At 41.0% G+C, this 22,796-nt stretch overlaps 1 protein-coding gene and 1 long non-coding RNA gene across 5 annotated transcripts in view; one reads left to right on the top strand and one right to left on the bottom strand.

Annotated features, from left to right (window-relative positions):
• Positions 1 to 22,796, bottom strand: part of PCDH15 (protocadherin related 15) — an 836,749-nt gene that overhangs the window by 454,703 nt on the left and 359,250 nt on the right. For all 4 annotated transcript variants that reach the window (XM_042907891.1, XM_042907887.1, XM_042907888.1 and 1 more), the window contains 2 exons: positions 16,265 to 16,384; positions 8,766 to 8,876 (listed from right to left, as the gene is read on the bottom strand). In XM_042907891.1, coding sequence (XP_042763825.1) covers positions 8,766 to 8,876; positions 16,265 to 16,384 — 231 coding nt within the window. The remainder of the gene's footprint in view (positions 1 to 8,765; positions 8,877 to 16,264; positions 16,385 to 22,796) is intronic.
• LOC122201901 lies at positions 10,638 to 16,622 on the top strand. Its single transcript, XR_006194370.1, has 3 exons — positions 10,638 to 10,774; positions 11,739 to 11,870; positions 16,430 to 16,622. It is a non-coding gene; the product is annotated as an uncharacterized LOC122201901 (long non-coding RNA).

Genomic DNA, 22,796 nt, shown 5'->3' with positions numbered 1-22,796 from the left:
GGGTGACAAATTCTGCTCCTCTCCATGTCTACACACAGAGGTAGCACTGACAGATACCCACAGTCCCTCTACGCATGCGGATATTCTGCAGGATTTGTCATTAATATATATTATATAACGTGAGGGGTATGAATATGAAGGTAGGTCTCCAGCTCACTGTGCACTTGTGAGCCCATGGAAGGCTTTAATCTGTGATGTTCTTCTCCCAGTTTAGAACCAAATTTGACCTTAAAAATTCATCTAAAACACAGCCCCTGGAAATTGAGATAAAAACCAAAATGAAAAGAACCTTTCGCTCTTTCTAGTAAAATGCTACTGCTGACGATTATTCTAGATAAAAGAAATAACATTCTAAATTGGGAGTGGCATAAATAAAACATAATTATTTGCATAAATATTTTATGTGATTTTCTGAAGTCTGTATTTCCATTCATTCCTATGTGAGAATCCAAAACATATTAAAAACTAACCACCCCCTCCCCACCCTGCCAAATTCCTTCCTTCTTTACTCCCATTTTCATTCCTCATTTCTCTTATTTCCTTTACAAAAGTAAGGTATTTTACGTTCTTAAATATTTTTTTAAAAGATACTTCATTAGTTTAAAAACTATGACTGTAACTGTCAAGCAAGAATATATTTTAAAAAAATTTTTTTAAAAATGTTTACTTATTTTTTTGAGAGAAAGAGAGCAATGAGTGGGAGAAGGGAAGAGAGAGAGGGAGATACAGAATTGGAAGCAGGCTCCAGGCTCTGCGCTGTCAGCACAGAGCCCAACGCGGGGCTTGAACTCACAAGCGGTGAGATCATGACCTGAGCTGAAGTCGGACGCCCAACCAAAGGGGCCACCCAGGCACCCCAAGAATATATCTATTTTAATTATTCTATAATATTCTATAATATATATATATATATATAATATATATATATTCTATAATATATATATATAAGAAGATAATATATAAGATATATATATCTTATATATCTAGATATATAAGATATATATAAGATATATATAAAAGATATATAATATATATATAAGATATATATAAGATAAATATATAAGATATATATAAGATATATATGATACATATATAATATATAATATATAATATATAATATATAATATATAAATAAAATATATAATATATATTATACATATAAATACATAATATATAATATATATTATATGTATAAGATATATATAATATATAATATATAAATAAAATATATTTTATTTATTCAAGTATGACTGTTTAATTTGTATTTTCTCAATGTGCATTATTATTTCACAAATCACTTACACACTTGCTAACATTAAACATTAACGTCCATGAAACATTTAATTAGCTGCCATACAAATAGGTCACTACTTAACAACTGTGAGTTCAGCTTACAAGGAAGTGCAGGTGATATGAAGAATAATCCAGTGTAAAAGCCAAAATCCAGTAATTTAAAAGCCTATGTATATTCAACACAGAATCGAGAAGGTCATAAGGAATATTCAGCAGTGTGTGGAATCTGACCTAGCTGGAATATTCTGTCTGGGCTGAACAGGAAAGCAGCACTGACTTGGTCCCTGAATCCTCAGCATGTGCATTCAAATTCTCAATCCACTGGTCCCATATGACGGCAACACAAGCTACAAACCTTGAGAACCACATTGTAACACGATGGCTGCTGTAGCCAAGACACCCACTGTCTTTGAATGAAGTATTTACTAAATAAGTAGAAATTTTCATCAACATATTGCTAGGAAGAACTAATTTATTTCTTCAAAAAAGAGATATGTGCTTAGAACTTCAGAGATACTGACTTTTATAAATAGCTCAGAGATAACGGATTCATCATCACAGTCCACACTTTTTACAAAGCACAGTTTTATAAAATTGCAAATATTTAAACTGACGGTGTTAAGGAAATAAAACACCTGCGTCTGATGAGAAGTAAGGCCCCGCCCCTTTATCCTAATCAAAAGGCTTTCTTTCTAGAAAATAGTTTCATTGTCCACTGTTCTCTGATCAGCGGAGATGAATGCTAATTTGTGATTCACTCAGTACCTGCTCTCTATTTACAAGTGTATCCAGTTAAATATTGTCGGGGAGGAGCCAGGGATGATGTGGACTGCAGCAAATACTAAGAAATTCTGTGAATCTCAGTTCTAAAATGAGGATGGAACAGGGGCGCCTGGGTGGCTCAGTTGGTTTCTCCAGTGGGGTAGTCCTCATTAAAAACAGCCTTCGCTGGGGCACCTGGGGGGCTCAGTTGGCCAAGTGTCCAACTCGTGAGTTCGGCTCACATCATGATCTCACAGCTCATGAGACAGAGCCCTGCATCGGGTTCTGTGCTGATAGCACCGAGCCTACTTGGGATTCCCTCTCTCTTCTCTCTCTGCCCCTCCCCTGTTCATGTTCGTTCGTTCATTCATTCATTCATTCATTCTCTCTCTCTCAAAATAAATAAACATAAAAAAAAAAACAGCTTTTAGGGGCACCTGGGTGGCTCAGTCTGTTAAGCATCTGACTGCGCCTGAGGTCATACATGATCTCACAGCTCATGAGACAGAGCCCTGCATCGGGTTCTGTGCTGATAGCACCGAGCCTACTTGGGATTCCCTCTCTCTTCTCTCTCTGCCCCTCCCCTGTTCATGTTCGTTCATTCATTCATTCATTCATTCTCTCTCTCTCAAAATAAATAAACATAAAAAAAAAAACAGCTTTTAGGGGCACCTGGGTGGCTCAGTCTGTTAAGCATCTGACTGCGCCTTAGGTCATACATGATCTCACAGCTCATGAGTTCAAGCCCCGCGTCGGGCTCTGTGCTGACAGCTCAGAGCCTGCAGCCTGCTCCAGATTCTGTGTCTCCCACTCTCTCTGCCCCTCCCGTTTGTGTGAGAGCTCTCTCTCTCTCTCTCTCTCTCTCTCAAAAATAAACATTATTTTTTTTCAAAAAACTAAAAAAAAGAAATGAGTATGGAACAGACATGCTGATGTTTTGGTTTGTTTTTGAGCCGCTGCCATAGAAGACTTGGCATAGACTTCCAACATTTACATACTCAGTATTCAAGTGCTTTGTAGCTAAAACACACACACACACGCGCGCGCACGCGCACGCACACACACACACACACACACACACACACTGGCTAGCAGCAAGCACCTCCCAGACTCACTCATAGATACATATATTATAGACTCTTTCATTACTTTATCAGCTATTTGCAGTAGGGAAAGAAAAAAAATGCAACATAATTAGGTTTGCCCTGAATCTTCTGACCCTGACTCTTCACCTAGGACCATGGGGGTGTTTGCCCTGCTCTGCTCACCAATGACAGATGGACGATCCCTGACTGGAAACACGAAACTTATCCTAGAGTAACTTGATTCCATTACATTGTTTTATTCAAAATGGAAAAAAAAAATAAAGAAGCAACAAGATTGTGTGGGTCTAAACCATTTTAGAAGTGATTTTTTTTTTCCTGGAAAGTGTGTTTTTTTTTTTTTTTTTTTTTTTTGGACTGAGACATTTAATGATTTTCCTTAATTTTTATGCACGCTGGTAGACAGAATAGCATGACACTTTGCATCTCCACATGCTTACACACCCTGACCACTGGGCACTGTATAAATCTGTGTCAGCCATCAGGTGCCATCACCATCTCCCTCTTTCACGCCTATTCCCCAGAGTACGCCCAAGAATGGGCGGAGCTCAGAACAACTGGTGTAAAATTCAGCACTTAACTCCACAAGCAGTAGGAAGGACAGGTGAGGGAAGGTCAGAGTGGGAGCTACTGCTGAAAAGTTGTTTACAGAAATTGACATCCAGAAGTATATGAAGAGATTGTTTTACATACAAGCCCATATAATTACAATGCTTACACACTGATCTGAATACTCATACATTGGGAGAAAAGACAGAGTAAGAAAGAAGTGGCATTTTTACGAATTAGAATATCTTGTTATGAAAGACAACTAAGCGTTCCTTCTCTAGATTTTTGATATTTCAGAAAATATGAAATTCTTCCTGTTATTGGTAAGATGATTTAGAATTACTCTATGATTTTATTTTATTTTAATTTTTATTTAATTTTATTTATTTTAGAGAGAGAGAGAGAGAGAGAGAGTGGGAAGTGCAGAAGGAGAGAAACAGAATCCCAAGCAGACTCCACATTCAGCACAGAGCCCAATGTGGGGCTCCATCGCACAACCCTGGGATCATGACCTGAGCCAAAATCAGAGTCAAATGCTTAACCAACTGAGCCACCCTGGCATCCCTACCCTGGCTATGAGTCTAAATTAAATGTAAACTTTTTTTTCCTGACAACTAATTAAGGGCTCCGGAGTATGGAAGAGTCCTCAGTATTTCCTTCAGGATAACAGTAATACAAAGGAGAGCTTGCTTTGGAACAATATCCATGTATAAGGAGATAAGTTTGATTTGTTTGTGATTTAGGGTAACGTAACAAAATTGGAGTTTGTGGTACAGACTATATTGGAAACTTCGACAGAAAGAAAACCTAGGGATCTTTATACAATCTCTGAACTTTCTTTTCTAGATTTCTTTTCCTTCTGTTTTCTAGAATTAATCATTCTCTCATTGCCCATTCATACTTAAACCATGATTAATAATGTTGCAAATATTCCTCAAGTAAACAAGTGGCAAGTTTTCTTAATTTTGTTAACCAAAACTCTTCCAGCTTATTTGAGAATCCCAACATGTGGTGCACTTGGGTGGCTCAGTCGGTTGAGCATCTGACTTCGGCTCAGGTCATGATCTCGCAGTTTGTGGGTTCGAGCCCCACATTGGGCTCTGTGCTGACAGCTCAGAGCCTGAAGCCTGTTTCAGATTCTGTGTCTCCCTCTCTCTGCCCCTACGCCACTCACGCTCTGTCTCTCTCTCTAAAAAACAAATTTAAAAAATTAAAAAAAAAGAATTCTAATATGTCCACAGGGATAAAAAGAAACTTCCTAATTACATGAAATTAGAATAGTTTCCTTTGTACATCAATCAAATCTTTGTACCATAAGCAAAGCCAGGTCAAAGCACTCGTCCATCCACTTACATACCACCTACTTTAAAATCAAAACTGTTCATATTTCAACTGTCTTTAGGACTCCAAGAGAAAAATGTAGGTTTTGAATGTACGTGATCTACATTGTACGACAGTTTACGTAGCATTGACAAAATGATAATTAAAAAACACCAAAGGATATAAAAATGTAACTAGAAACATGTAACTGTCTGTGGACTTCATGATCCTATATAAATATAAAAGTGTAAATTATATAGATGAAAGGGTTCCAGAGTGGCCCCTCCCAGAATGTGCCACTTTGACATGTGAGTTATTGTGAACACAAAGCCCCTGAGACCCTGTGTCTCAGGAGATACTTTTGTCCCTCTCTTAGCCACACAGAAAAATCTCATTTGGGGTATTTCACAGAATATGAATTATTGGAGATAAATTTTACCTGAGTGAGTCCTCTGTATGTAGAACAGCCAATTAGCAAACATCTGCTTTTCTTATCACCCTACGAACTGCACTGTTTTCTTGTAAAATCCTAGACCCCTGCCCCCTTCTCCTTAGTTCAGAAGGACATATATTTCTGATTGTGCCTGTGTTTGGAATGTCTATGTGGATTCCCATACATATGCCTATTAATGTTGATTTCCTCCTGTTAATCTGTTTCATGTCAATTTGATACTTGGTCTGGCCAGAAGGACCTTGATTCTTGCTCCCTGACACAGACGTGGGTATTCACAAAGCAGTAAACATTGAACAACCATCTCTCTGGGACGAGAAGTCCTGATTCGTAGCACTGGTCACTGTCCATACTCACAGTGGCCACCATGGCCACAAAGGTGAGGTCACTGAACTCAGAGTAGGGAAGGGAGCTCACCATCGGTCCTCAAGCAAGTAGGAGTCAGCTTTTCAGCTCCTACAATACACTTTTCTTAGTAAATTATTTTATCTAAAAAGCAGAGGCAATGTGCCATTCTTTATCTTGTAGGAAAGTGATGTGCTGTAATATTTTGGAAAACAATATGGCAGTGTTTACCAAGATTAAAAGTATATTCCTATACACACATATGCATATATAATTTTCCCATAGTGATTCCATTTTTAAATTATCTATTTTTTGGGGGGGGGCGCCTGGGTGGCTCAGTCGGTTAAGCAACTGATTCTTGACTTCAGCTCAGGTTACGATCTCATGGTTCCTGAGGTTGAGCCCCATGTCCGGCTCTGTGCTGACAATGCAGAGACCACTTGAGATTCTCTCTCCCTCTCTCGTTACCCCTCTCCCACTTGCTCTCTCAAAATAAATAAACATTTAAAAATAAGTAAATAAATAAAACTATTAAAAGGATATAGCTCTGACAGCTTTTAAAAACACCAAGAAGCTTATAATCTCCTATATTTAATATTCCCATTTTATAGTGTAGGATTTAAATTTATAATAAAAACTGTTACAGATAAATTAACCTTTTCTTTCACTTATTTCCAGTTCCAATCCTCCCTCTTGCTGATTCACGCATATCCTCGTATTTCATAAGTTTATCCCTGAAATGCTAACCACTTACCACTCTCTCTCTCTCTCAGTTGTGGGCAGTCTAGCAAATTGCATACAAATTGTTCCAGGAGCCTTCAAAAATATTTTAAATTAAACATCGATTCAAATGTTTTTGCTTGAACTTCTTTAAAAAAATAGCTCACTTTACTTGAACTTCTTTTTAAAAAATAGCTCATTTTAACTAGCACAAGAAAAACTGATACATTCCACAGCAATCTTATTTTTCCTTAAATTTTATTAGAGATTCAGAGTCAAACAAGAGAAGCTGTGTTTTTTTCTTCTCATTTTCACTGTGTAGAAAAACTATTTAAAAAAAAAGATTTCAGGGTTTTGAGGAGCTCTGAGAGGACCCCCCCCAGTAGATATTGGTTTCTCCTATATCTGCTGTTTGCACTCTAATCTCTGCCCGTGGACACCAAGATACTGACTTGAGAATTTTGAACGAAAATTTAGAAATCTGGCTTCAAAAATTAGATCTCTATCTATATATATCTACTATTTACCTACTATATAAAATAGGCAAATTAAATTCATATATATAAATAAATATACTTTTATATAAGCAAATATATTTATATATAATAAATATATAAAATAACATTAATGTAAATATATATTATATATTTAATTATAATTATACACAGACAAACTTTCCCCTCCTTTCTGGCAAAATATCTCTAGCTAAAACGTGGCCATTTAGTGACACCTTATCACATATAAACTTGTTCATAACAGCTGATGGAGGATGCTTTCTTTTTTCCACTCTGAGTGGTCTTCATGCTCTGCTATAGGAGTAGAATGACATTGCTTAGGAATCCTTTAAGGCACAGGCTGGCTTCAGAGTCTAATAACCTATTTGGAACATGATCTTGTCACTTGCTGTGGACTTTTTCAATATTGGAAGCTATCTGTAGCCAGCCCTGTCAGAATTTTGCTGAAATACTAGCTCTATTCTTCTTGTTAACAAATTCCTCTCCTCCTCCTCCTCCTCTCCTCCTCCCCCTTTCTCCTCTTCCTTTTCCTCTATCTCCTCCCCCCCTTTCTCCTCCTCCTTTTCCTCCTCCTCCTCCTCCTCCTCCTCCTCCTCCTCCTCCTCCTCCTCCTCCTCCTCCTCCTCCCCCTCCCGGTCCCCCTCTGCCTCCTCTCCACCCACTTCCCCACGTTATCAGTGTGTCCAGCACCAGGAGATGCACAGAACTTGGTGTAATCTAGAGTTGGCTACCTCACCCCTTTTGCTACATAAGACTTCCTCAGCCTCCTTTCTCTAGGCTGACTCTGTGATCCCAGGCTGCAGAGGGAAGTTAGAAGGGAGAGGACTCTGGGCAGGAGTTTCCTCACAGTCGAAGGATGATCAGCCAACAAGAAGAGTCCTGGTTTCACCCCCTTTCCACCTGCTGGCGGTCAGACCTGAAATGCAGCCGTGGTGCTTAAGGCTGTGGTAGTCACGAGCAGCTGACGAACAGGACACTGGGAAAACGGCCAAGTGTCAGGAAAGGGGCCCAGTGTGAGGGCAGAAGAAACCCGGTCCTCGGTGATATACCTGAGGTGTCAAACCAGCACCTGATCCACACACAGCTGGGGCTTTATTAAGATAACAACAAAAGTCCACGTTCTATAAGCAACTGGTTTTCAGCTTGTCCCTTCCTGCTGTACATACATCCTGGTTACAGTCCCAGGAGCTGACATCTAGTGAGCAGGTGTTCAAGAAATGACAGCCAAGGGGGAAAAGAATACCAACCGGACGCTTCTTCTCTTTCTTTGGCATACTTGGCGATCCCCCAGGGAGTAAAGCATTCAGGTATCCCACTTGCATCCTGTGACATGTTTGCACAGAGGGTCTGAGGTAGAGCCCGGGAACCTACGTGTTTAGTAGGCACCGAGGGGATTCTCCTTCAGGTCACACCCTGTGTCACACTCTGTGTCACAGTTTGAGAAACACTTCAGGGCGAACTAAAGCCACACTACCGAAGGGTGGGAATGTGACTCAGAGTGAAGGGAACAGTGGGTAGAAACCCTCCTCCTGTTCCATTCCGTCCCATTCTCCATCTAGGAGAACAGAACATATCAGTTATGCTGTGGGCAGCCTACCCCGGTGAGGCCATAAATTCCAGCGGGCACTCCGCGAGCACGGACACATTTTGGGAGAGTTCTTTATTCCTAAGCTCCCAGGAGGGAAGCGAGGGGGAATGAATACTCACATTAGCTTGGATGATGACAAAGTACCGAGTCTTGTCTTCATAGTTGAGCCTCTTCCTTAACACCACATTCCCGGTCAACATGAGGGGGATTTCAAAGGTGTCACTGGATGTCTGCCAACAGGGAGAGAGACAGAATCAACTCATTTGAATAGAAGATGAATTAGAGAATGCAGTAGTGCAGCTGAGTCTCCCAGAAAGTTACAGATAGTAGGTTTATCACCTGAAAATTGAATGTTGCCTGTAAGCTTCCGATTTAATACTCCTATCGTGTCTAAAAACTTTCCATGTTGATGAATGGCTTTTACCAGAGTCATTTGATAACAACCCGGAAACTCGTCACCTGTGAGTTTTTAATGTATTTTTAGGGTTACCCTGGGACACTTCTCAACCAAAGTGCAAGTATCTAAACATCTTCTCTATTACCACCATTTTTTTTATCACCCAAGAGCCCCAAGCATCGCAATTTGTGATCTCTACATAATATCCCTTTTCAACGTTGTTGTCAGGGAAGAAATGGAGGAGGAGGATGGTGACCTGTACGTGGTTCTGTTAGCTCACGCATCATTAACCAAAACACGTCATTCTTCCAACCAAAAGAAAGCGCATTCCTGGCACATCTCCAAGGAGAGGAAGAACAAGAACATTTTGGAAACGAGCACAAATGCTTTTGCTTTGAATTTGGTTAATCAGCTGAGCAGCTATTAATCCCTAAATTTGTTCCTTATTTGTTGTATTGTGTTGTATTTTTATATTTTTTTTATTTGAGAGAGAGGGAGAGAAAGTGGGGAAAGGGGAAGAGGAAGAGAGAGAGACAGAGACCCAAGCACACTCCGTGCTAGTGCGGAGCCTGATGTGGGGCTCGACCCCACGAACCGTGAGATTATGACCTGAGCCAAAATCAAGAGTCGGACACTCGACCTACTGAGCCACCTAGGTGCCCCAATTCCTTATTTATTTTAGATAAAATTCAATGACAATGATGGCACAAGAGAAGAAAAATGAAAAGAAACAAGAGAGAAGAAAGCTCAATGTTAACTACTCTGATTTGCTCATGGGTTAAAAGAGTTTGCAATGTTGGTAATTACGATTTTATGATTTTGGCTAGTAAAAATGCCTGATTCTTCTTTATTTCACATGTAGTATAAATGTTCATTCACATCATAAAGAAAATATAGGTAGGTTAAGAAAGATGTAGGGGCACCTGAGTGGCTGAGTCATTTAGGTGACCCACTTCAGCTGAGGTCATGATCTCATGGTTCACAAGTTCAAGCCCCATGCTGGGCTCTGTGCTGCCAGCTCAGGGCCTGAAGCCTGCCTCAGAATCTGTGTCTTCCTCTTTCTCTGCCCCGCCCACACTCACACTCTGTCTCTGTCTCAAAAATAAAATAAAAACATTGAAAAAAGAAAGATGTTAACAAGGCAGGTGACCATCTTCAATTTACCCTGCATTATAGCCAAAATAGAACCTTTATCTCCTCTATTTTGTGTAGATTTGTGAAAAACAAACAAACAAACAAAAAGAGACTTTCCAAAGTAGATGTTTATAGGACATTCAAAGATGATGACGTAACAGTAGGTGTGGCAGACAGATCCCTATGGGAGCCCTCTCTCTCCCCACTTCCTGATGGGCATCCGCACCTTTGTGTAAACCCTCCACCTTGAGTGTGGACAGGATCTGTGACCTGCTTGTAATCATCAGGGTACAGCTTAGGTGATGAGCTGTCACTCTTATGGCCGCATTATGACATATAAGACTCCATGTTGCCAAGAGACATGGTCTAGACACTCTCCTTGCAGAAGTCACAGGGTAAACAGCCAAAGAACTAAGTGTGGTCTCTCAGAGCTGGGAGAAGCTTCTAGCCAACAGCAAGCAAGACGCCAAGGGCCTGTGTCTTACAACCACAGAGAAACAATTTCTGACGGCAGCCTGAGTTCACTTGGAAAGAGGTCCTTCCTTAGTTGAACCTCCACCGGAGAACCAACATGCTCAACACCTAGACTGCAACCTTGTGAGAGCCTAAGCAGAGAGCCCAGCTAAGCTGAGCCTAGACTCCTAAGGCACAGAAACTGTGCAAATATCAGTGTGTGTTGTTTTAAGACACTAAGTTTGTGATGGTTTGTGACACAGTAGTAGATAACTAACACACTATGCTAATCCCCAAGACTCACCTAAGGGATCACTGGTGACATATAGTAATGGCAACTGATATCTGCTATGATTGCTGAGTCTTCAACGTAATAATTTCAAGTGATATTATGTTTGTTATTTCTCTAATATTTAGGAACACACAGACATGAGGATATACTCAAACATGTTCTTGTGTTAGAATCATCCTCTTTTTTAAAATACAGAGACAAATGGACAACACATGTCCCCTTGGTTTTCAACAATTCCTCCAATTCTCCCTTTCTTAAAGAGAAAACAGCTCGACACAGATTTGGAATTCCAGTGTTTCTGGTTATAAACTGGTGCCAGCGGTAGGGGCACCTGGGTGGCTCAGTCGGTTGAGCATCCGACTTTGGCTCAAGTCATGATCTCACAGCTCGTGAGTTCAAGCCCCGCATTGGGCTCTGTGCTGACAGCTCGGAGCCTGGAGCCTGCTTCAGATTCCGTGTCTCCTTTTCTCTCTGTCCCTAACCCACTCGCATTATGTCTCTATCTCTCTAAAAAATAAACAAACATTAAAAACATTAAAAAAAAAAAAAAAGAAAAAACTGGTGCCAGCGGCAAACGAGCTGATAACTCGTCACTAAAGATCCACAACCATCAAGGAAATGGAGGCACATTCTTCCATTGTTATTAAAACTTTGAAATGATTATATCATTGTTGCCTGATATTCGGGAAGGCCAGAATGGTTCAGAAGCAAAAACAAGTATGTGCCCTTGTCTTCTAAATGTATACTGAAGAAAGGAACTTATTGGGCATTAATTGTTCTGTTTCTATATGGTTGATTATCTCCTACTTGACTCAGTCTTTCCACAGACAACGCCTATAAACTCTGGGAAAAACACAAAAGGCAAAGGATACCAGATACCCCTCAAGAGATAACCAAAGCAGACACACTCTGGGAGATGCCACACACTTGAAAGAAGAGATAACATGGGTGAGTTTGCTGCTTTATGGTAGTTAGTAGCTTGAGGGCCAGTTACAACTCTCACAGAAAGTCTATCAGGCCTGAAGAATCAGGGAATAGATTTTGGAACAATCAAAGCTGATGGAAGGGGAGGGGAGGGGCGATCAGAAAGGAGAAAGCCAGGAAGGGAGAGGACAAAATCCCACTTAGAAAGGGTGTTCAGGTCTGTAGGTGAACTCCATACCACACCTGCATGAGGAAGACTATAATAGATGGACTAAGGAAAAATGTATACTAAATTGAGATTTGAGCTACCCCCAAGAGTTTTTTAACTTAAGTCCAACCATGTTCTCTGGTAGATTAAAAACACACAAAAAAATCTTTTCAGAGGAATATGATAGAATTAAAAGTCTCTTCAGAACATCACATTCACAATGTCCAGGAGAGGGCTCAAAACAACTTGACCAATGATGAACCGGGAAATGTGATCCCTTTTCAAAAGAGGGAGAAAGTCAGGAAAGGCCAATGTCAGGACAAGTAGACACAGATTTTAAAGCAGCTATTTTAACCATGTCTGTGCTCAGAGATATAAAAAAATGCTCACCACGAGGGAAAACAAGAGAAATCTTAGCAAAGAAATGTAAACTCTAAAATTATTGGGGTGCCTGGGTGGCTCAGTTGGTTAAGCATCCAGCTCTTCATTTCAGCTCAGGTCATGATCTCATGGTTCATGGGTTCAAGCCCCACATCGGGCCCTGTGCTGACAGCACGGAGCCTGCTTGGGATTCTGTCTCCCTCCCTCTCTGTCCCTCCCCTGCTTGCTCTCTATCTCTCTCTCTCTCAAAAAAACAAACAAAACAAAACAAAACAAAACAAACAAATAAACATTAAAAAAAATAAAAATAAAAAAATAAAAATAAAAATGTAGAAAATTTAGGCCTGAGGATTATAGTAGCTGGAAAAGAAGAAAAAAGAAATAGACCACTTGACACATTGGACAGATTCATTTGGAAACCAGAACCCCTGCTGTCATATTTCTATTTCTTCAGGGAGAAGGGAAATCTAGATTTGAATGTGAAATTTCATGGTTTTTAGATATTGGCTGAAAAAGTATTTAAATTAAAATGTGGCCAAACAAAATGTTTGTGAATTGAATGAAACTCCAGGTCATTAATTTGTGATTTCTGCCAGTGATTAACATAGCGTCAGTTGGAAGACAGACAAATGAAAACCCTGAGAGTTTTAATTAGAACAAACCAGTCTACACTTTTACCATTACCATTCCCTGTGGGACTAACATGAAAGAAATCATGACTGTGGCTACAAAAGCCAGAGGTGCCATGTTTTCAGGTTAAAGATATTTGTAATACAAATATATTTGTTGTTCTGAAATGGAGAAATCAGTATTGGAATATTACGGTGTGAAGTTTAAAGGTGGGTTATCTCTGTAAGGATATGGCTGGGTCAATGCTTTCTCCCCCCGATAACATTAAGGTAAGTGCTCGTGTGGTGTCTGATTCTTTTGTCTCACTGAATTAGGCCCATGGCCAGAGGATGTCTTTATTTATTCCACAGTAGTGCTAGCTGGCTCAAGTACGTTCTTCTCATTCTGTAATTTGGACACTGCATGTGGCTGATGGGCTTACCCAAACTACAGGTAGTAAAAGGTACATATTATGTTTGACGGTGAGCTCACAAATCCCTGAAAGGGGGGAAGACTGCAGAAGGAATTACTGCACGGGTAACAAGGAGTTTCGGCCTCACGAAACTTCTAAAAGACGGCTCCTAAGTAATGGATTTTTTGTCTCACACTATTTTTAAACCTTGGATAGTTTTTTTTTTTTAACGTTTATTTATTTTTGAAAAAGAGAGAGACAGAGTGTGAGTGGGGGAAGGGCAGAGAGAGAGGGAGACATGGAATCTGAAGCAGCCTCCAGGCTCTGAGCTGCCAGCACAGAGCCCAACGTGGGGCTTGAACCCACGAACCGTGAGATCATGGCCTGAGCTGAAGTTGGACGCTTAACCAACTGAGCCACCCAGACGCCCCAGGATAGGTTTGTTTTTAATGCAGTGTGATAATCCTTTCCCTAAAATCCATGGCCTGGCTGTTCCATTTTTACAGCTTGAAGAATACAAGTTAGGAAACAGCCTTCGTAAAATGTAAGCTAGAAACACGACACGCACATACGATTAATTCTTTCAAAAACCTAAATAGTAAGAAAGACAAACAGTTCCAACATGGGGTGTGAAGTCAGCTGCCTGTCCCTACTGTTAAGGGAAAGCGTTTCTCTTGTCCTTTTTTCCTCAGTTCCTTCTTTGATCTTTTCCACTCGATTTTTTGAGCAGACCTTCCTACTTACTGTCCTTCCCTTTCGCATTCTCATTACTTCCCCACTTCTCTGTCTCATTGCCTCTGCCTGCAAACACGTGGAGACATACATGTCAGGGGGTGAGACGAACACACAAAAACCATCCAGTCCCTTCTTAGACCCTGCTATGCCCAGGGGATTTTCTGTTCTCCATTTTTGTTCCCCAAATGTTTTCAAAAGTTTAGCATGAGGACTAAACCATTTTATCAGGATGCAGTGGAGACAGGGTGGAGCCCATGCTGACTTCAACCCGGTCCTGACTCCAGGGCTTAGAGGGACCAAGCAGAACTGGCCAGCCACACACCTTCGAGCCCAGCTCCCTCCTACCCACCAACTGAGCTTCCAGAAGGATACAGCTGGAGGGGGCTATGCTGAGAGAAACAAGTCAGAGAAAGACAGATATCATGATTTCACTCAGGTGGAATTTAAGAAACACAGCAGATGAACACTGGGGAAAGGAAGGAAAAATAACACACAGCCTGGGAGGCAAACCAATAACAGACCCTTAAATACAGAGAACAAACTGAGGTTGATGCGGGGAGGGGGCTGTTGGGTGGGGAGGATGGGCATTAAGGAAGGAACTTGTTGGGATGAGCACTGGGTGTCGTAAGTTAACTAACTTGAGAAAAAAAAAAAAAAAGAAAAGAAAAGAAAATGAGACTGTGCTGTCACGACTCAGAGTTCTGAGGGTAGATTTGGCAGGTAAGTCCTGTTGGCCATTCTTGGTCTCTACAAGCTCAATGTTTTTGTTTGTTTTCATGTTTGTTTAAAGCTTATATGCCAAACCATAATTTAAAAGTAAAGACAGAACATTAACTTCAACACCTTTCATTTTCCCAATATTAAACATAAAGGAGAAGTTTTCACTGAGAAAATTCACTTCAGAAGTGCTGTGGGGCAGCCACGGTGCCCTGACAACCCGTCTGGGCTGAGAGGAGGAGGAAGACAGAGGGCGGTCATGCCAGCCCAGGCTCAGGTCGCCACAGAACAACTCTGCCTTTATCAGCGTGCTCTCTCACGTACCATATTGGGGGAAACACTCTCACAGCCCCATGGGAGACATGGTGCATAAATCCCACGGTCTAATAAAAACATAAATAATTAATCTTTAAAAAGACAAACTTGGGGCACCTGGGTGGCTCAGTCGGTTAAGCGTCCGACTTCAGCTTAGGTGATGATCTCGCGGTTTGTGAGTTCCAGCCCCACATCGGGCACTGTGCTGACAGCTCAGAGCCTGGAACCTGCTTCAGACTCTCTCTCTTCCTCTTTCTCTCTGCTCCTCCCCCACTCACACTCTGCACCTCCCTCTCTAAAAAATAAATAAGGATAATAAAGCCAGTGTGTCTGGCTTACATTCTGTCCTTCTCTCTCTCTCTCTCTCTCTCTCTCTCTCTCTCTCTCAAAAATAAGTATTAAAAAAAACAGCTTTGTCCCTTGTCTTCCTGAGGCTTCACTGGTGGAGAAGGGGCAGTGATGTCACTTTGTAAGAGCCACAAAGCACACGCATCACACTGGTGACGTCATCCCCGGTGGTTTATTTACGATGCTTAGGAGTCCGCACACAAAATGGAAATGAGGTGACAATGGCATGTTACACCTATAAATATTTCTAAATTGGGGCGCCTGGGTGGCGCAGTCGGTTAAGCGTCCGACTTCAGCTCAGGTCACGATCTCGCGGTCCGTGAGTTCGAGCCCCGCGTCGGGCTCTGGGCTGATGGCTCAAAGCCTGGACTCTGCTTCCGATTCTGTGTCTCCCTCTCTCTCTGACCCTACCCCGTTCATGCTCTGTCTCTCTCTGTCTCAAAAATAAATAAACGTTAAAAAAAAATTTTTTTTTAATATTTCTAAATTGTTATTTCCCAAGCCCACCAAAACCTTCTTAAAAGTTTTAGAAGTATACCACAAATAGTTACAAGACTGTAATTCTGGGATGGCTGGTAACAGCGGGAGGACACTAACGTGGCTGGAGGAGGTAAGGGTTGTGACGATACGGTAAGTACCAGCTGCAGTAAACACCCCTCAGAGAGTCCACACTGCAGGTGGGGGCTCACATACCGGGTCCTCCGGATTGTACTGGATGACGTATTCTATCTGCCCGTTTGGCCCATCATCTATATCTGTAGCTCCGTTGTCTCCTGAAAACCCTGTAAATATTGTGGTGCCAACCGGAGTGAGCTGAAAGTAAAACGAGAAAGACACGGTCACTTCTCATTCATCCAGGGCACAGCAGAAGTGTCCCAGCACCCACCCAGCCTCTTGTCACACAAAGGAACACAGGAGGCAGCTGTCCACCGCCAGAGACCTGAAGCGTTTCAAGACAACACTTGCAAACCTTACATGGGAGTTCTCGCAAAGGCTGCAATTTCCATCATCACGGTCCCTGCTTTGGGTGGAAAATAAAAGGCCCTCATTCAGCGGGCGCACTTGTGGACCAATCTATCACCATTAACATCTTAGGCCCTGTGGAGAAAATGTATCTGCCGTTCCTCCTTAAATAAAAAACCTCGATGCATTAAGTTATCGACAAGCTGGAATTTAAATTGTACGAAAGAGTTAGCGACTTTACATTAAAATCAAAAACCCGTTCAGAGACACCAATGAAACAACACGCCTGTGGAAATCTGAGGACGAGAGGCTGGGGACAGTGGTGCCTGGCCCATCAGAGGAGGGAGGGGGCTGACGGCTTCTTCTGTCCTTGCAGCGTGTTGGCAACATGGCTGTGTACTTTCATGTTGAATGAAACCCAGGGATTCGCTGTTATTTTCCATGACCTGTGGGGTACCTCTGTACAGGGAGTGCATTCCTATGTCCAGACCTTCCAGTCCTCAGGTTTTCGCTGGAATCCTACTCATTACTTACATTTCGACTTAATTAGGTATCACCCACTCCTAGACTGCACCCAACAGAGCATTCTCTGATGGGCATCTGAGTCAGGAGACCTTCTTGTTATGCTTTCATTTATTACTTTATCTCCTTCATTGCCACACTGAAATAATGTGTAAATGAATTTTGTCAATAAACAGACCTCTTTGCTTCTACAGAGCAGAGGCTTTTACTTTTTTTTATTTTTATTTTTAGATATGTCTTGGTAGTTGTTAAATGGGATTCTCTCAATGGAGAAATTGTATCAGAGATTGAAAAAAAAAAAAAGGGAGTTAACTCATTTATTTCTGTTTTCAGTGGGTATGGATCCAAATCTGTATGGGGATCCACAGGTCACGGAAATGAGAGAAGCCTGATGGCCTTGGGGGTGAACGGAGAGGCACATACATTCTGTGAACTGGTAGCTGCAACTCAGCCCCAACAAATTCTTGCCATCATGGAATATGGTCTTCTAATATTCTCATTTTATACGAAATGTCTTGGTCCTAAGGTTGGCAATAGATTCTAGAGAATTGAACTATGAATTAGAGGGGCCAAACAGAATATACTCATGGTAGACAGGGTCCCTCATGTCCCGAAGCCACGGGCACAGCATCCCTACTGAGGGGAAGGAACAGGAGGTCGAGGAACTGGGCCCATGTGCCCGATGTTGGAGACCCTCACACCAGCGAGTGGGCTGGTGGCCGGGGAGCGAGAGCTACACAGCGAGTATGTTCTGGAACAATCACAGCCTTCGTGTGTCATCAGCCCTGCCAGCCCAGTCAGTACGCACTGAGGACAACGTGCCAGAACACTGACCGCTTATACCAATTCACTATTACTAAAACCAATTAGTTTTTATTTTTTAACCACGTTTTTTTATGTTATTTATTTATTGTGTGTGTGTGTGTGTGTGTGTGTGTGTGTGTGAGAGAGAGAGAGAGAGAGAGAGAGAGAGAGGACACAAGCAGGAGAGGGGCAGAAAGAGAGGGAGACAGAGAATCCCAAGCAGGCTCCCTAATGTTAGCACAGAGCCTGATGCGGGGCTCAAACCCACAGACTGTGAGATCATGTCCTGAGCTGAACCCAAGACTCAGGCACTTAACTGACTGTGCCAGCCAGGTGCCCCAGTGTTTTTAAACTGAAGGAAGAAGTTTGAACACAATCAGTTAATTAGTCACCTGTACATTATGAAACATGGTGACTTCAACCCACGGCACCACATCAAAGTTATTTAGAAGTAAAACAAACAAAAAAGTAAAACAAACAAGAGAAAAACCTTAGGACTCTCTCACCTGATAATGTAACAAGTTATCTAACATTCAGTGCATTTTTACTATACAGTGACATTATTTTCTTTTGGAAATTTTACATTATGTAGACAGGTTGACAGTTTTCTCCATGCTGGTTTAATAATAGAAATTCAAGTTGACTAGATGTAAAGTCTGAAGTATTATCTATCCACGTAGAAAAAAAAGCAAAAACAAAAACACCTAAGCTCACATTGGAATCTCAGAATCCAAGATGCAAATGAAACCTCCCTGATGATTCGTGTAAGTGATGGGATGGCAGTTTTATATGAAAAGAACTATTTTTAGTCAAGGAGAAAATAAAGCATAATATTCTCTAAATCTCAACATTATCTATTACCCAGACTTTTCAAGATTGAGTTTCTAGAAATAAATATTCTATATAGTATTTGTTTGGAATGGATGATTTGAAGGATGTTACTTCTTACTCTGCAGTATTTGCAAATTCAAAGACCCTAACTGTGAAAAGATCTGTATTTTTCTCCAGCTGTCCAAATGTTTTTGAAACTCAAAAAAGGCAACACAAAACTGCTATGGTGCCTTAATGTACTACGACCAATTAATATTTTTCCTCTTCCTCACTAACATGTTTCCTTTAGATGGAAACATCACTGGGCTTCTTGTGGCTCAGTTGGTTGAGCGTCCAACTCTTGATTTTGGCTCAGGTTATGATCCCAGGGGGTCCTGGAATCTAGCTCCGTGTCAGGTTTCATGCTGAGCATAGATCCTACTTGGGATTCTGTCTCTCTCCCTCCCTCTGCCCCTCTCCTGCTCACTCTCTCTCATGCAAAACTAAATACAGAAAATTTAAAATATACAAATAAAAATTTATAAGGAGGTATAATTTTTAATAGCTAGTCATTCGAAATAAACCCCACGTTATTTTCTTGGTTGCCTTTATAAAAATACATTCAGTGACAAAGTCCAACAAAGACGGTGTTAGACTACATGTAAAAGGACTTACCATGCATTTGTTTATAGTGGTAATTTAAGGTTGGTCGAAAAAGTAATTTAATTTCAATCATGCTCGTTTTAGGACTTAAGATTATTTTGGGGTGCTGCACATACCTGGCCCCAATAGAATTTATGTGACCATATATACTTTTATAATTCCTTGAAATTATATATAATTATATATAATTCCTTGAAATATGATTATACAATAAACTCTACTAGTTTATGTGTTTGGATGGAAAATAAAAGAGAAACAGTTGCCTAGTTGTATACATAATCAATCTTAGCATTGCCATAATGATATCATATAAAAGTTATGAATGACCTCTATCTAAATAGAATTTTAAGCTCATTTTATTTATTTATTTTCATTTTTTCTCAATATAATGTATTGCTATTCATGTTTCTTGACATATTACTTAAATTTTTTTATTTAAATTCTAGTTATCTAGCATATAATGTAATATTGGTTTCAGGAGTGGAATTTAGTGATTCATTACTTACATAAGCTCTTTTCTGTTTTTGAGAGAGAGCATGCACGTGCACAGAAGCAGGGGAGAGAGGGGGGGAGAGAGAGAGAGAGAGAGAGAGAGAGAGAGAGAGAGAGAGAAAGAGAGAGAGAGAGAGAAAGAGAGAGAGAGAGAGAGAGAGAGAAAGAGAGAGAGAGAGAGAGAGAGAGAGAGAGAGAGAGAGAGAGAGAGAAAGAGAGAGAGAGAATATCCCAAGCAGACTCCAGGCTCAGCATGAATCTCGATGTGGGGCTCGATCCCGTGACCCAGGGATCATGACCTGAGCCAAAATCAACAGTTGGCTCTTCAACCTACTGAGCCACATAAGCTCTTTTTAAAAGGAGAATTAGCGCCTTGGAAATGGAATGGAAAGCATTATTATAACAGCAGCAGATTTCTGCACCACATTTGGTTCGGGTACTGTCTGTGTTTACAATTTCAGTAAGGATTAGAAAGACTTTCACTCCAACTTTGAAAATGTGGTATTTACTTGTGGAGAGCAAAGGACTCAGAAGTATGCCACGTCATTCATTCAGCATTTGCGTTGACTGGTGAGTTCTGTTCTCTTCCATACTTGTATGTTCAGGCCAAAGATGTTGGCACATCTTCTCCTCATTTCCAAATTTCCCCCGCAGACACACAGGGGTAAAATGCAGCCTGCACACTTGTATCTGTGGTCTACTGCTCACATGGTTGGCCTGTTCAGATACAGGCAAGTGTTAGGAATGTCGAAAGCTAACATAAGAAAAACAGCTAAGAAAAAAGAAGGCATGGCATTCTGTGCTAACAAGCAAGGTCTGGAGAGATGAAGAGGTTCCAGTGAGAGGGTTCACTAGCTGCTAACAAGCAAAAGGGAGTTGGGACACGCGACATGGTTTTAAACAATATAAGTTTTCAGCACAGATTTTGTTCATTATATCTATACCCAGCGGAAGAAAGCATATATACACACACACACACACACACACACACACACACACACACACACACACTTCATAAATGTCAAACCACACAGTGGTGCTTTGTAAATTTCTGAATATGATGTAGGGGCTGAAACATGACAGGCTGTTTATTACAAAACTACATTGCCCTATACATTATTATTAACGGTTTTCAGGGCACATCTGCCATGCAGATGGGCATGTTCTGTGTTAACATTTCAGCAAGTCTCAGAAATATACATTTGGTTTTCTGAAGGGCATTCTATGCATGGGATGATCATTGGCTTGGGCAGCTGCCTGAGGGCGTCACTTACTTATTTAGTTCATATCTTTTCCCACAGATGATTTTACAGCTACTGGGAAATACAGAAAACGCACAGATACGTACAAATGTAAAAGTTAAAGAAAATCAAAGCAAGAAAATTCAGTATTTCAAGAAGATGCATAAGATAAATTAGAATGTGAAAATAAAAAATGAACAGTTCTCAGTTAACCGTCTGTGTATCTCATGATCCATGGTAGTGAAGCTAACCTAAACATTATGAACAGTGCTCCAAAGAGAGATTTGTCCTCACATGCAATCTTATTTGCAGTATTTCCCCACAGAAGCATTGCATTCATGGTTTCATGTAAATAAAACTGATTCTCATTACCCATGGTAATCTTATTCTATAAAGTCACTGTGAACACTGAATTAACAAATACTGAGCCATTGCTTCTAGAGAGAATACAGGGTTATTACACCCCTGGGGGGGGGGGACACAAGTTTAGCTTCCTGCAAGGCTCTGGTCACAACACTTTCATCAACCAATCTATATATAACCTTGCTTCATGTGTGCTGTTTAAAGACGCCTTATTTAATATGTGTGTTTGAGTCACTACCACTTAGCTTACAGCCAGCAGCACCATAACTGATTCCTGAATAAAACTTGTCCAACACACATATTCTCTCCAGAAGGTACATTACTGCCTTCTTGGCCTAGGAATGCTACACAGCATGGAAGTGCTACACTTGGGGGCCATCTTAAACAGCAAAGTCACCAACAGAGGGTACACAGGTGTAAACAATGTGGCACTAGTTAGACCACAAAAAAGGATACTTGTTTATAGTGAGAGGTGAAACAATGGGCACAGTGTTACCTTGTTTGGCTTTAGTTAGAAGTGTCCACAGGGGGTGATCCTAATTCTTCATCCCTTTGTGCACGTTTGTGAATGACCACAGAAGTTTGGGCATTATTGAATTTGGACTCATAAATAAATTTGAGCAACTAGGCAAAGTTGCAATTACAGAATCAGTGGTAATGAAGATTGGCCGTACATGACAAGCAATACTAGTAATGTATTAGCAGCGTGACTAAAAGTCTCAATCTACCAGAAGCTGAGACCGGATTGGGTATCATCTCTGTGTCCACTTAGCTCGATGATCCCCATTCTTCTGAAATTGTTTCCTGCCTATGAATGTCAAAATTGGATTAAAGCCCTTATGAGGAACATTTTAGATCTGTATTTTCATTGTTTAATAAAAAATTAAATCAATGGAAAGATATGCTGTGTCAATAAATTTGTCTTATCAATAAGGTAAAGTTGTCAGTCCTTTACAAATTTATCAATAGATGTGGAAATTTGATTCTAAAATTTTAAGTTGTCTTAAAGAAGAACTAAGTTTGGGGGAGCCTGGGTGGCTCAGTCAGTTAATCATCTGACTCTTAATCTCAGCTCAGGTCTTGATCTCAGGGTTGTGAGTTCAAACCAAGCGTTGGGCTCCACGCTGGGTGTGAAGTCTACTTGAAAGAAAAAAAAAAACAGAGGAAGAGGGAGGAGATGGAGGAGGAAGAGGAGCAGGAGCAGGAGCAGGAGGAGGAAGAGGAGGAGGAGGAGGAGGAGGAGGAGGAGGAGGAGGAGGAGGAAGAGGAGGAGGAGGAGGAGGAGGAGGAGGAGGAGGAGGAGGAGGAAGAGGAGGAGGAGGAAGAGGAGGAGGAGGAAGAGGAGGAAGAGGAAGAGGAGGAAGAGG

This window comes from Panthera leo, chromosome D2 (assembly GCF_018350215.1).
Source record: "Panthera leo isolate Ple1 chromosome D2, P.leo_Ple1_pat1.1, whole genome shotgun sequence".
In the NCBI taxonomy this organism is placed as follows: Eukaryota; Metazoa; Chordata; class Mammalia; order Carnivora; family Felidae; genus Panthera; species Panthera leo.
Note: the sequence above shows the minus strand (reverse complement) of the source record. Positions and strands in the feature narration are given on the sequence as shown.